Raw genomic sequence first — 14,411 nt, 5'->3', positions numbered from 1 at the left:
TGAGTGAGAAGCTAACAGGTGACTCCATTTGTTGTTGTGGTAACGTTACTGTAAAGTAGTTGCTTCATACGAAGTCGGCAAACAGCCTTATCTTTATCAATAATTTTGCCATTGATAGAGTAAAATCCAAAATGCTTACACACAGCGCTTCTGAGGTGCGTTAGTGTTGACATGATCCGAGTTTCCTCCAGTTTTCATCGCGCTCTCTCTACCTAGCCCTACGTCATGGAATAGGTCCAGCATGACAGTGCGGTTTAGCCACTGATCTATATAATGAGTGAGCTAGTGCACACACCTGGTAAAGAGATATTAGGCCTTTCTTCACACCAACACTAACTTAGTCAGTAGACAGCAGGTTACTGGTAACGTATTTACTAGCAGTAAATAGGAGCAGCTGGGCAGTCTGATGTTTCTTTAATAAATAATATTAGTAACTTATCAAGCTAACTGGCTGAACTTATTAACACTAGCATACTAGCTGTCACTTAAAGTCTTCCTCAGGTCACAACTTGCCACAGCCTTTTATTTAATGTTTGCAGGACAAATGAGTGTGTATTGCGGAATGTTTCACAGCACTGAGGGAGTGACATCACCAGGAGCAGTTGGAGAGGAGGATTTTAGAGTACGCTTCTTGTGAAATCTCCTCATAAATCCCATGACTTTGGCAAAATCTTACATTCATCATACTTTAGTAGGAAATTTCGTGGTGAATCCATTAATTCAGGTTTGAAAGTGGTCAGACTTATAGTTCAGACACGAGAAGCCTCTGTTTGACACAATGGTGATGTGGCACTGCAACTTTCATGGTTTATAAAATCCAAACCGTTCGAGTTTTTATCTACTTTTTTCAGCATAGTGTCATAAGTCATGTATTAAAGTTTGAAGCCAATAACATTAACGCCCTCGGAGGAGATAGCGTTTGTTCGGGAGCTAAAATTGAGAAAAAGTCTCATTTTGAAAGGCTAAATGCGGACTTCCTGTTGGATTTAGGTCAGGGGTGTCAGCATATGATTTGTAGGTCTTGATGAGACAAATAACTTGGTTTTGGTTTGATCTCTCTATGACATTCCTACGGGCCGTGGTGGCCATTTTAATTACATAGGTGGCGCTAGAGAGCACATTTTTGCACTTTGGGGGTTAATTTTTACATTTTATCAAATATTTCACCAGACCTGATGTGTGTGCCAAATTTGGTGAGTTTTTGAGCATGTTTAGGGGGTCAAATTTAGGTCTGATGTCCCGTAATAATAAAGAAACAAACAAACAAACAAACACACGAAATACAATAGTGCCCTAAATAGTAGAAGCACAAAGAACTGAAGATGAGATATTTGCAGCACTCACCTTTCTGTCTGTCAGTGGAGATCTCCGATACAAACTGTTTGCTTTAATGCCTCCTTCTGTGCAGCGTTCACAGGACAGGAAGATTCTGTGAATGTGAATCTGTGGTTACTGCATGATGGCTCAGAAAACACACACACTGCTGTTCAGATGCTATTTCATTTCCTGTTTTTTTGTTCATTGTTTGTTGGAGGACCACAAAAGAAATAGAGTTAGGTTTTACTGGGGCTGTTGCTGTGTCACTAAGCATCAAATTAGCTCGGCTGTGGTCAGTGGTGGAATGGGAATAAAAATCAGCTGGGTCTTTAGACTCAGACTGGCCCGCCAAAATCCACCTGCAGACACATACGACCTATAACACTAGAATCATGTCATAAACAGAGATCCATTTAAATGCACAATATGTAATTTCAGGTGCTAGGGGTCTCAATCAAAACAATAAAAAAGACAGAGTTTGATGATGGTGTGAAGTAGTGTGGGATCATGGGACTTGTTGTCTTCATTGTTAAACAACCAGTTTCTTCAGGTTAGGATTACTCCAGTGTTCATGGTTGAGGATGTTTTTACCAGGAGCCAAATTATCCGCAGAGGCCTTCTCCTCTCCAAAACAAACAGACCCGCTGATTAAAACAGGTAAAAACACTGCATAAAGCAGTTTCACGTTAAAAATTGGTGTTTCTCTGACATTGTTCGACAAGCACCGAACTTTGTGGAGGGCCTTCTAGCCGGGCTGCTGCTAACATTTGTTTAGCTTGTTTCTCTGATAACTTAAGATCCAGACGTTTGATGACTAAAATCCTTCATCCAGTTAAAAGATGTAGTTAAAGACGACCAAGATCTAGAAGGTTTATCATAAAAATGTGGCTTAAAACTGAATAAAAGTCCATTTATAACAGTTTCTGTTGAACAACCACAATACTGACGTATTATCTTGTATGGATATACTCTTTGGTAGACGCCATTGTGGCAAACAGCCACAACACCAATGTTTTATCTTCTATGTGTGTAAGTTACTCTTTGGTTGACACAATTATGGTGGACAAACACAACGCCGACACATGCATCTTGTGCACTATACTCTTTGGTAGAGGGGTATGACGCCATTGACAAATGGCAATTTATTTACAGTTTATTTACACAATGTGTTTAATACAAATACATGCAAAAGAAAACAATGTGTTTCACAAAAGATGACAAGTTAACACAGAAACATATAAATATATATGAATATATATCCATGTACATACACACAGACGGGTGACACATTAAAGGAAAAACCTACATGAAGTGTCTCAAACATGCACTCGTCCACCTGTTGAGAATATGGTGAAGGATGACTCATCTCATCAAACCACTTTTTTCCATCTCTCTGTAGACCACTGCCTGTGGTTTTTGCACTACTGAACTCTCAAATGTGCATTCTTCATTTCTTGCATTGACATTCTCAGTCACCTTCTGTATGTCCTTGCATATCACACTAATGCACCAGCATCAACTGTAAACTGTCAACCACAGTTTCCTCCCTTATTTCCTGATGACATTCCCTTAGATCTAAATGCAGATGTCACTTTAGTCACTGTTCTTATTGAAACTTGAAATTGTGACTGAAGCTCTTGCCATCTGTGCCTCAACCCTCTATCAAAGTCACTTAGATCTTTTCCTCTCGCCATCTTGATACAAAATCAGAATCAGCTGGGCCTGCTCAACATTTGTACACAAGCTACAGAGCATGATTGGATGTTAACTGCTTGATTGTACCACGCAGCGCACCTGCATTTGTTTCTCCACTCATTTATTCAGGTTTTTCCTTTAATTTGTATTTTAAAGATGTTCAGACATATTCATATCTTTGTCAGCGTACAAAAGTTAATAAGTCTTTATTTCAGTGGAACACTGGTCTCTCTCAGGGTCAAACTACCACATTACTTTATTTGGCTGCCTACCTGTGCATCAAGAGCACCTATTTTGTTTCACATCACTGTCAGATCCAAGATCTCCGTTGTTTTTTTATCAGTTTGGTGCTAATTATTATCTAATTAGTCTAAATGTAGTTATTAGCCATGATTAGTCCAGTCAGAGTGGAAGTTAAATTGATTATAGGTGGGTTTGTCATCTATGAATCAGTGTTGGTGCAGCACCGTGTGACACCAGCAGAGGGTGGTGTGACTCTTATGTTTAAATGCACCCTGATATACTTGTACTTTACTTGAGTATTTCCATGTGGTGCTACTTTCTATATTTCAGAGGGAAATATTGTACTTTCTACTCCACTACATTTATTTGACAGCTTTAGTTGCTTTTCAGATGAAGATTTGACACAATGGATAATATAACAAGCTTTCTTTATCCCAAGCAATCAGAAATGAAGGAAAATTCAATGACGTGCTCTCTAGAGAGATCAAAGAAATGGAAATGAAAAAATTCAACAGAGACAAGAAGGATGCGAGTGAGGGCAACATCTATTACTGGAGGAACCCTGAACAGAGCCCCAGAAGACGGCCTGCAGGACGTAAAAACACTGACCAGCTGAACAGCCTCAAATTCCAGTTTTTTATCCAAACAAGCCATAGACGAACCAGGCATGACAGTCAGAAGAAGGAGTCAAGGCAGAGGAAAAGCTATACATGACACGGGAAGAAGAGAAAGACCCTGGACCTGCTCTGATCATCCCTTACTTTTAAAAAAAATTCTCCCTTTTAGTCAGTTTTGCTGATTAAAGCGAATTTGCCAGAAAATTGATCATTTTGACAGGAACATGAATGAAATGACAAATGACACAACAATTTTTAACAAAGTGGATACAAAAAAATCTGTCCTAAATGATGCAGCCACTATAATAAAAGACAGATCTAGGTCTGATCTTTTAAAATAAACCTACGGTGAAATCAAATGACTGTATAATATTTAGAGCAGAGTATTCTGAGAGTGCAGAACAGATAAAGGGAATAATAACAAAACACTGGCATATACTTGAATCTGATTTTCAACTCAATGGTGCATTCAAAGAACGACCTCTCATGGTATATAAAAGAGGTAAAAACCTGGTACATTCATATTTACCTCCTCTTCAATCACTACCAGCACGAGCTACTTTAACACCTACTGTATCGCTGAAGGCAACCGTCACCGTGGTCATTGTAGTCAGTGTAATTATATTTACCGTTGTAACAGTTTTAAACATCCTCACACAGGTAAAGAGATCCCTATTAAAGGAGTTTTTTATGTCACACTAAGTCAGTCATTTATCTCATCACTAGGACTTGTGTCGTATGTTGTAAAGATGAGTAAAGCACTGAAAACTCATATTGCTGAACATAGAAGCTGTTGGATCCACCGTCTGAGAACCCTGTCACCTCATGGAGTAAATATAGATTATGACTTGAAGTGTTTTCTGTAATGTTCCTCTATTTAGTAGATATTTAGAATAAGTTGTTTATGATGTTTATGCACAGCTGAGGTTGAACTTTTTCTGTATATCTATTAGAAATCTAGTCAACATGAATGTATTTTTTAACATATTTGAATGTGCTTAACCAAAGGGAATGTAAAATTTGAATCTCTATATGTGGTATGAAACATATTGGTTTTTGTCAGTTTATTTGAAGAGAATTGATTGGCTGTAGTTCCTGTCACTGTTTGTTAAAAGTTTTGATCTTCTGAAGGCCTTTTGATTGTTTTTCTCCCCCTAATGGTGGAACATGATTATCTAATCACCATCAGCTGTGTTACTAGGGTGTAGCCTATATAACATACCCGTGCCTGTGTCCTAATATGATTGTTGAATTTGAAGAAGACCTGAGAGCCGAAACATCATTCGAATAAAAGAGAAATACAAATGGAGCCAGAGTGTGTGTGCAACTCTTTTTTCCTACTCTCAAGAAGAAAAATATAGAAAATCACCAGAATGATCCTTTAAGTTATAGCCCATCGGTTTGTCTTGTTGAAGTGCTGAGCGATGCCTCACTGTTTGTGGCTCTCGGCTGCCCTTCACTGCGCCTCCTTGCCTTCTTGCTATGTGGACGGCTCAGCTGAGCCCGGAACGCCTCACAAAAGATGAAGTAGATTAGTGGATCCAGGCAGATGTTGAGAGCTGACAACAGGATGGTCGTCTCCTTCAGGTAGTACAACACCTGGCTCAAAGAGCATCGCCTCCTCAGGAAGGTGTAGGGAAGGCGAACCACGTGGTACGGCACGAAACAAATGCAGAAGACGCTGACCAGCAACAACATTTTCTTGCGTGACTTCATCAGCTTCTTGCAGCTGGAGGATGCCGGCTGCCTCTGCTGTGCCAGCAACACAGTGCGGGAGGCGCTGTAGTAGAAGAAGACCATGGAGACGAAGACGAACAGGAAGATGGCTGTGGAGAAGGTGTGGATGATTTTGAAGAACACATTGACCTGGGCGCTTCGCAAGGCGTCACAGGTGTCAGGGACATTGGTCAGAGTTTCCTGTGTGAGTAGTGACAAGGTGACGTAGGTGATTACTATGGCCAGCAGGAAAACCCAGGTTACCGTGGAGATGATGCGGGCAGCCTGCACTGTTTGCAGGATGTGATTTCCTAAAGGATGGATGATCTTCAGATACCTGGAGAGAAGAGAGGCAGGCGTCAGCAGATTATTTCACTGATTAACAGTGATACAAATAATCAAACCACAGATTTCATGAGGAATAAAGATTCTAATATTAGTTCTAGAGGAGAGGACCAGGTCTTTACTCCTGCAATGATACGAGGACATGGAGAAAGCTCATGAACATTTCAGCTTGCAGGAGTTCCAATGTGCTTGTATTCTATGTCTGTGCATATGGGAAGATAAACTCACTTGAACTTGTATATTGTAAAATGTAACTTGTTTCAAATTAAGAGTATGAGTGAAAGGGCTGCATTCATAGTTTAGGTTAAGTAAACAAATACAAATAGCTCTTCTAACGCAAACAAAAGTTATCTTGACTAAATTTTGCATGTTGTATAAACCCCTGGTCTTCATTCAGTGGATTCAGATCTGTTAATTTATTGAACTGCACAGGTTGTTGTTTGAAATTGTAAATGTAATTCAGATGAAATTCAGTTTTCATCTGTATTTTCTGAGTTTGAAGTCAGTTTTTTATTTGACTGTAAGAACTTACAGCTGTAGTTGCTGCTGTTGCTCTGTAGAGTCAGTATAAAGATAATGTGCAGGAATATAAAAACAGACAATAAAGCAATAAAACATTTATAAAAAGTATTAACTGTGCTGATAAACTGCATGGTTTGTTGGAGTCTAGGGTGGGGGATCTACCTGTTAGCAGCGATGTGGCCCATGAACAGGATGCTGGCGTACGTGTTGAGGTAAAAGGTGGAGACTCCAAAGGTGCAGTAGATCACGTGGAAGGTGATGGAGCTGTTGGTGTAGTTGATGATGCGGAAGGGGAGGCCAAGGCAGAGCAGGAAGTCGGAGACTGCCAGGTTCTTCAGGTAGACCATCATGATCCTGGATATCTGCTGCTGAGCTGAGCAGAAGTAAACCTTCATGGTGAAGCTGTTGAGGACCAAACCCACCTGGAGAGGAAACAGGAGGAACTCAGGACAGGTTTTTAAGAGATTAACATATGTGTTGATTAGCATACGGAGGAGGAGGGAATGTGACTGTAATGTGAATATTAGACACTCACCAGAAACACCAGACTGTAGACCGGCATCAAGAAGAGGTGGGCTGATGTGTCGACCTGATCACAATGAGTCGTATTATGATCATTGTTGGTCTGGTTGGTGACTGAGGTCACTCCTTCTCCTACCAGGTCACCCATGTTTGTGGAGGTTCTAGGAAGGGTGAACACAATTATATCATCTTTATAGTGTTAAATATAGTTTCACACATTAACTATGTATCCTACTGAACCATCAGCTGACTTTATCATTACACATGTAAGACAGGAAGAAGCCTTTTGGATTAAATCTAAAGTGAGTCCAGGTGCCCTTTGTTAAGCATGTCTTTCAGCAGTCAGGTGTCCATATGAACAGTGAAAGAGGTTTTTCCTCGCTGTAATCATTCCTCCTGTTCATACTGGATATTAAAAGATCCTTCAAATGTGCTTTCAATGTAAGTGATGGAGGCCAAAATCCACAGTGTGTCCACACAGTCATTTAAAAGTTGATGTGAAGCTTATATGAGGCTTCAGCAGTCTGAGTTAGTCATATCAAGTGGATATCTGCTGTAAGTGCTGTTGCATAAATGCACCATGTTCATGATGCATAAGTGATAATTGATTCATATTTGATTCCATTATTTAATACAATAAATAAATAAATAATTTATTTGATTGAAAAAATTTGATGTAAAGTTAAAATTTAAATCTGATGTGATTAAACAGATTTGTCTTGTACAGTATAGGAATATACTGATGTATAACAGGTAGCAAATGAACATAGGTGACTGAAAGGGTTGTAACCACTAGTGCTGTAGCGGAGTGAGTGGTGGGCAGACGGGTGGCTGCCCCGGGTCCAGTTACAAAGGGGCCCACCTTGGGCCCAGTCTGCCTGCCTGAACATGCATTTTGTTGTTTAGTTGAATATTAATATTACATTATTAATATTATATAATAATATTATATTAATAAGTCTGTTTGTGTGTCTTGATCGTGACAAAAAATAAAAAGTCCTCAGCAATGGCATTTAGACAGCATATTTATGCTGTCTAAATGCCATCCTAGAGTTTTCTAATTGGATGTAATGTGGTTTGTTGTATTACACCACTATGAAACACTCCGTTAACTCTAACTTTGTTAACTGTTTTGATAAAATGAATGTGTGAATGAATGATTGAATGAATGTTATCCTACTGTATACCTTATTTCCTTTAATGACCTGTCTGACTGGCTTCTGACCACACCACTGCCAAGTGCTTAGTTTCAGACTTAATTTAGCTAAACTTGATAAATGTGTGGGGTCAAGAAAGTATAAAACAGAAAAAAGAGCAATTTTTGTTAATTTTTTCAGATTTTTTTCTAACTGCTCTTTTTTTGGGAAATGCCTGTTCAGAGCTCAATGAAGTTACAAACATCTATAATTAGTCTTTATTAACTTAAATTTTGGTTATGAAGAAATGAGTCAGAATGTTAGATGAATGTTGTTGGGACTGGTAGGAGTGTGTTTGGTTATTATGAAATCATGAAATTATTAATATTATTAATATTAATTAATAATACATGACACCAAGTGTTAGAGACCCTCACAACAACCTACACACAACAGAACATTACATACACTTACAATGTCAATTAGAAATTAATAATGTAAACTTGTCAAATTAAAAGCAAGACTACTTGCGCTAATGAGAAGACCCTAGATGAAGTTTAGATTCAGAGGTTGCAGAGCTGATTGGTCTTTAGTTGATGTTTTAATTTGGCCTTGAATATATTGTTGGAACTACAGCTCTTCATATCATCAGGTAGGACGTTCCACTGAGTTGTGGCTTCCACAGAGAACGCTGACTGCCCAAATGCAGTGCGATGAAATGGTCTGGTACAATCTTGTATAGAGGATATTCTGGAGGATCTAATAGAATTTACTGAGTGAGTGTACACAAAGTCACTTAGAGGAGGAGGGGCCAACCATTTAAAATTTTATAAACAGTATCCTACAGTGATGGAAATGCATTGGCTTTTCGTCCAGAGTTTTAGAGTTTGTTTGTATAAGGACTAAAGAGGTTTTATGGCTGTTTCTCTATGTGATGCAACATGTGATGCAATAAGACATATGGGAAAGAATCATAGCATGCATAAATATCTTGGCTGCATCCAAAGGGAGACAGTTTCTAAAATGTCTAAAATGTGCTAAGTTGTACTTCATGGTTTTTTTTTAACATGTTTCTTAAAGTTCAAATTTGGATCCAGTGTCACACCAAGATATTTAAAATCAGTAACTATTTCAATCTTTTCACCTTTGTACTATGGTTTTAAAGAAAAACATAACTTTTGTCTTGTTTACATTTAGACTCAGACATGATTGATCAAGCCAATGTGTGATCCTTTCCAATGCAATTGTAAGCTTAGCAGCAGCTAACTCAGTTGTTTTTGCATGTGTGTACACAACGGTGTCATCTGCATACATTTGTAGTTCTACATCATGACACTGTTGAGGGAGATCATTAATATATAGGCTAAATAATAAGGGACCTAACACTGATCCTTGTGGAACACCCATCATGCACCTCATGGAAGTGACCACTGTGTCTTGGTTAGACAATAGCAAGATGGTGCCACCTGGTGGTCGGCATCTTGCACTCACCCAAGAGAGTTTCCGGTTTAACACCTAGGTGCACACGGAGCAGTGCATGGTGGGATATGGAGTCCGAAACTGACTCATTTTGTTTGACTGTTTCTTGTTGTCAGGCTTTGTGGGTTGCATGCATGCCTGCCTTTGTTTTATGCACATGGAGTATGAAGCCCAACAATGTGTTGTTAAACTCCTTGCTTACGGCATCTTGGCACCTTGTCTGTGTCACTGCCTATGGTGTTGTAGACTGTCTACTTTGTATTTGAATAGGCCTTATAGTGATGTAGACCACTGTGTCTATTTTATATTTGAATAGGCCTTATACAGTACAGTATTGTAGACCACTGTCTCCATTTTATGTTTGTTACTCCTGAGTAAGAAAGACAGGCTTTCAAAATACTCTCGAGGACTCGAGAAGCAACCGATGAGTTCTCATGGCATGACTAAGGTGTGGATGCATCAGAGAAACAAGACGTGCCACAGCAATAAATACCCATTTCAAAGAACTGACCTGTGTGTGCCATCATGAAGAGAGCTACATCTGCCACATTTACAGTCTTTTTACCATCAAATTGCCTCTTTTTGTTTCCTTAGACAGTGTTTCCCTGTTGAGCTGCGGTGGAAGTATAGCAGGCACAGTGTTGTACAACACACTTGTACAACTGGTCAATCCTAAATGACTGACTATATCTTCTTAACTTTTATTTTTAATAATTAAAATGAACATTTAAATACACAATAAAGACTTAAAAAAAATTAACCTTTCTAAAAAAGTGAAAAACATTTATTAGGCTACTATCATGTGTGAAGTCTGGACCAATCACAACAGGCCATTTTACATTGACCCAGGCCAGTTAAGCCTGGGCACGCACATCATGGTAGGGAGGTTGTTCAGCAGCAGATGATGGCCAAAAACACTTTTTTGAAAAATCGATCCAATATTGTGTTATAAATACTTTAAAGAGTTAGAACAGAGTTGCCAGAATCCTCAACTGCCTATGCCCCATCATCACAGGTGTTTCCACCACCAGTGGTTTCACTGTTAGTGAAAATCAAGCTACACTAGCGCAAGCTCCACGTGGGACGTGGGTTCTGTTGGCGGGACAGAAGGGGCTATAACTGAAGGACAAGGCTGCCAGTTTCACCTAGGTGAAAATCAGTCATGTTCTCAGGGATATATTTCCATTCCCATCTTTTCTTCATCAATCTCATCCATTGCGACTGCCTTGTTGACTTCAGTAGACCTTTCAGCTATAGATGAACCAGCAACACAGCCCAAACTCAAACAGTACCCCATCTCAGTTTTTGGACATGAGGCCAGGAGCTTCTCCTTATATTAGTATAGGAAGTATGCATTTTTACATTACAGACGTAGCAAGGATGCAGTATTTTGTAAAATGTGTCAGCAGTTTGGTGAGATAGGTGGGGAAGAGTAATTTAGACGTCATGGATATAAGGATTAGAGACACATGAACACAGCTTGTTATAAACATGAAACCAGCAGAGCTCATCAGATAGCTGTGGAGAAATACAATAACTACAGAGAAGGCCATGGCACAGTCATTCACAATCAGCTTGTCAACACAGAAGGCCGACAAAGTGAGATAATAGAAAGAAACTGGGAACATATAAAAGTTATAGTTGACATTGCGCTCACATGTGCAAAGCATGAGTTACCTTTATGTGGATACCAGGAAAATTAAGAGGCACAAAACGCCAGCAGTTGGCGGGCTCACAGGGGATAGCAGCTCCAAAGAGGACGGCAAGCAGACGATTGACGAGCCCCCGCAACGAGGAAAGACACACTTGAAAAATTGTGAACTTTCCTTTAACTTAATACTTCTAGATATAACGTTACCAGAATTTTCACAGACATATCTGACCATTATGTTTCTGCTCATATTTGACATAAACAGCCACCTAGATTATTAGCCCTTGACAGAGTGGCTTTGTTAGCCAGGCTAAGATGGTGTCTATTATTTGGTCCTCTAATTTGGTACAGATGTAAATATTTCAACAACTACTGGATGGATTGCCATAAAATGCAGCATCTGTATGACTTATACAATATGTTTCTCATATTAAAAAACACAGTGCGACACTTGTAAGGCCAATAGCTCACTTGGTAAATTGATCTCCGACTGCCTTGACCTGAACACCGGCGTTCCACAGGGGTGCATTTTATCTCCCCTTCTGTTCTCCAAATATACAAATGAAGTAAAATGTTCATTTGGGCTGGATAAGATCATTGGAGATAAACAATTGCAACTCCAGAACTTATACAACCAGTCCACAACCAAAAAGGCAACCCAAGTCTATAACAATCCCACCCACCCCCTTCACTCATCATTCCAGCTGTTGCCATCTGGCAGGAAACTCAAGGTCCCACTAGCCAGGAAAAATGGATACAAGAAGTCATTTGTGCCCTTTGCTGTAGCCACCCCCCACCCCCACAAACACAAAAACACAGTTACAAAAAAAAGACAATTACATCTGATTGACAAGAGCCGTGACACTGTTTACATAAAAGTTGGTAAACTCTTCAAGTAAAGGCGTGGACTGCCCGTCCACCTCAAGGTGTAATTATCAGTCTTTACAGCTTGAGCACCTGGTGTGGAAGTTAGTATGCACACAGACTATCTCAGTGGGCTTTTCAGTGCAGTACAGTGCATGTGTCAACCTGTCCCTTTATTTCATGACGAAATATACCAAAATAATAAAGGAAAAGGAGGGAAGACACCACACAAATACTTTGAATATAAAGGGGGGAAGAGGACTAAGTGCTGAGTGTAAGGGATTGATGGATCGTCCGAATGGAGTCGGCACATGGACTGTAGTTAACCTCCTATAAACTCTGTGCAAATTGTCAAGAGTTGTTTAAAACAGTTTTTATCTTAAGTTGTCTTGGAAAATATATTAAGATTTAGATTTTTAAAAAAAAGACTCAAAATTTCAACATAAAATTAAAGCTGCAAGCAACGTTGAATGGGCCTTCGCGCGTTTTTAACAACTTTTTTCAGCATAGTGTCATAAGTCATGTATTAAAGTTTGAAGCCAATAACATTAACGCCCTCGGAGGAGATAGCGTTTGTTCGGGAGCTAAAATTGAGAAAAAGTCTCATTTTGAAAGGCTAATTGCGGACTTCCTGTTGGATTTAGGTCAGGGGTGTCAGCATATGATTTGTAGGTCTTGATGAGACAAACAACTTGGTTTTGGTTTGATCTCTCTATGACATTCCTACGGGCTGTGGTGGCCATTTTAATTACATAGGTGGCGCTAGAGAGCACATTTTGGCACTTTGGGGGTTAATTTTTACATTTTATCAAATATTTCACCAGACCTGATGTGTGTGCCAAATTTGGTGAGTTTTTGAGCATGTTTAGGGGGTCAAATTTAGGTCTGATGTCCCGTAATAATAAAGAAACAAACAAATAAACAAACACACGAAATACAATAGTGCCCTAAATAGTAGAAGCACAAAGAACTGAAGATGAGATATTTGCAGCACTCACCTTTCTGTCTGTCAGTGGAGATCTCCGATACAAACTGTTTGCTTTAATGCCTCCTTCTGTGCAGCGTTCACAGGACAGGAAAATTCTGTGAATCTGGATCTGCCGTTACTGCATAATGGCTCAGAAAAGACACACACTTCTGTTCAGATGCTATTTCATTTCCTGTTTTTTGTTCATTGTTTGTTGGAGGACCAAAAAAGAAATAGAGTTAGGTTTTACTGGGGCTATTGCTGTGTCACTAAGCATCAAATTAGCTCGGCTGTGGTCAGTGGTGGAGTAAGAATAAAAATCAGCTGGGTCTTTAGACTCAGACTGGCCCGCCAAAATCCACCTGCAGACACATACGACCTATAACACTAGAATCATGTCATAAACAGAGATCCATTTAAATGCACAATGTGTAATTTCAGGTGCTAGGGGTCTCAATCAAAACAATAACAAAAGACAGAGTTTGATGATGGTGTGAAGTAGTGTGGGATCATGGGAGTTGTTGTCTTCATTGTTAAACAACCAGTTTCTTCAGGTTAGGATTACTCCAGTGTTCATGGTTGAGGATGTTTTTACCAGGAGCCAAATTATCCGCAGAGGTCTCCTCCTCTCCAAAACAAACAGACCCGCTAATTAAAACAGGTGAAAACACTGAATAAAGCAGTTTCACGTTAAAAATTTGTGTTTGTCTGACATTGTTCAGCGGGCACTGGACATCTGGTAGGGGCTGCTAGCTGAGCTGCTGCTGACGTTTGCTCAGCTTGTTTCTCTGATAACTTAAGATCCAGATGTTCAGCAGGTTTCTACCAGGAGTTGAATTATCCACAGAGGTCTCCTCCTCTCCAACAACAAATGTGCATGGGGATTAAAACAGTAAAAATACTGAATAAAGATATTTCACGTTAAAAATCAATGTTTCTCTGACGATGTTTGACGAGCACCAAACTTTGTGGAGGGGCTTCTAGTCGGGCTGCTGCTAACATTTGTTTAGCTTGTTTCTCTGATAACTTAAGATCCAGACGTTTCATGACTAAAATCCTTCATCCAGTTAAAAGATGTAGTTAAAAACGACCAAGATCTAAAAGGTTTATCATAAAAATGTGGCTTAAAACTGAATAAAAGTCCATTTATAACAGTTTCTGTTGAACAACCACAATACTGACGTATTATCTTGTATGCATATACTCTTTGGTAGACGCCATTGTGGCAAACAGCCACAACACCAGTGTGTTATCTTCTATGTGTGTAAGTTACTCTTTGGTAGACACAATCATGGTGGAAAAACACAACGCCGACACATGCATCTTGTGCACTATAC

The 14,411-nt window shown here is 39.5% G+C and overlaps 1 protein-coding gene across 1 annotated transcript; it reads right to left on the bottom strand.

The window, feature by feature from the left end:
• Window positions 1-4,835: 4,835 nt before the first annotated feature.
• Window positions 4,836-6,856, bottom strand: LOC121899221 (P2Y purinoceptor 14-like). Its single transcript, XM_042414883.1, has 2 exons — window positions 6,618-6,856; window positions 4,836-5,925 (listed from the first exon to the last, which is right to left on the bottom strand). Exons 1-2 carry the CDS (start codon window positions 6,848-6,850, stop codon window positions 5,259-5,261), a joined length of 900 nt encoding a protein of 299 aa, XP_042270817.1. The 5' UTR covers window positions 6,851-6,856; the 3' UTR covers window positions 4,836-5,258.
• Window positions 6,857-14,411: the final 7,555 nt, after the last annotated feature.

Source organism: Thunnus maccoyii, chromosome 6 (assembly GCF_910596095.1).
Source record: "Thunnus maccoyii chromosome 6, fThuMac1.1, whole genome shotgun sequence".
NCBI lineage: Eukaryota > Metazoa > Chordata > Actinopteri > Scombriformes > Scombridae > Thunnus > Thunnus maccoyii.
Note: the sequence above shows the minus strand (reverse complement) of the source record. Positions and strands in the feature narration are given on the sequence as shown.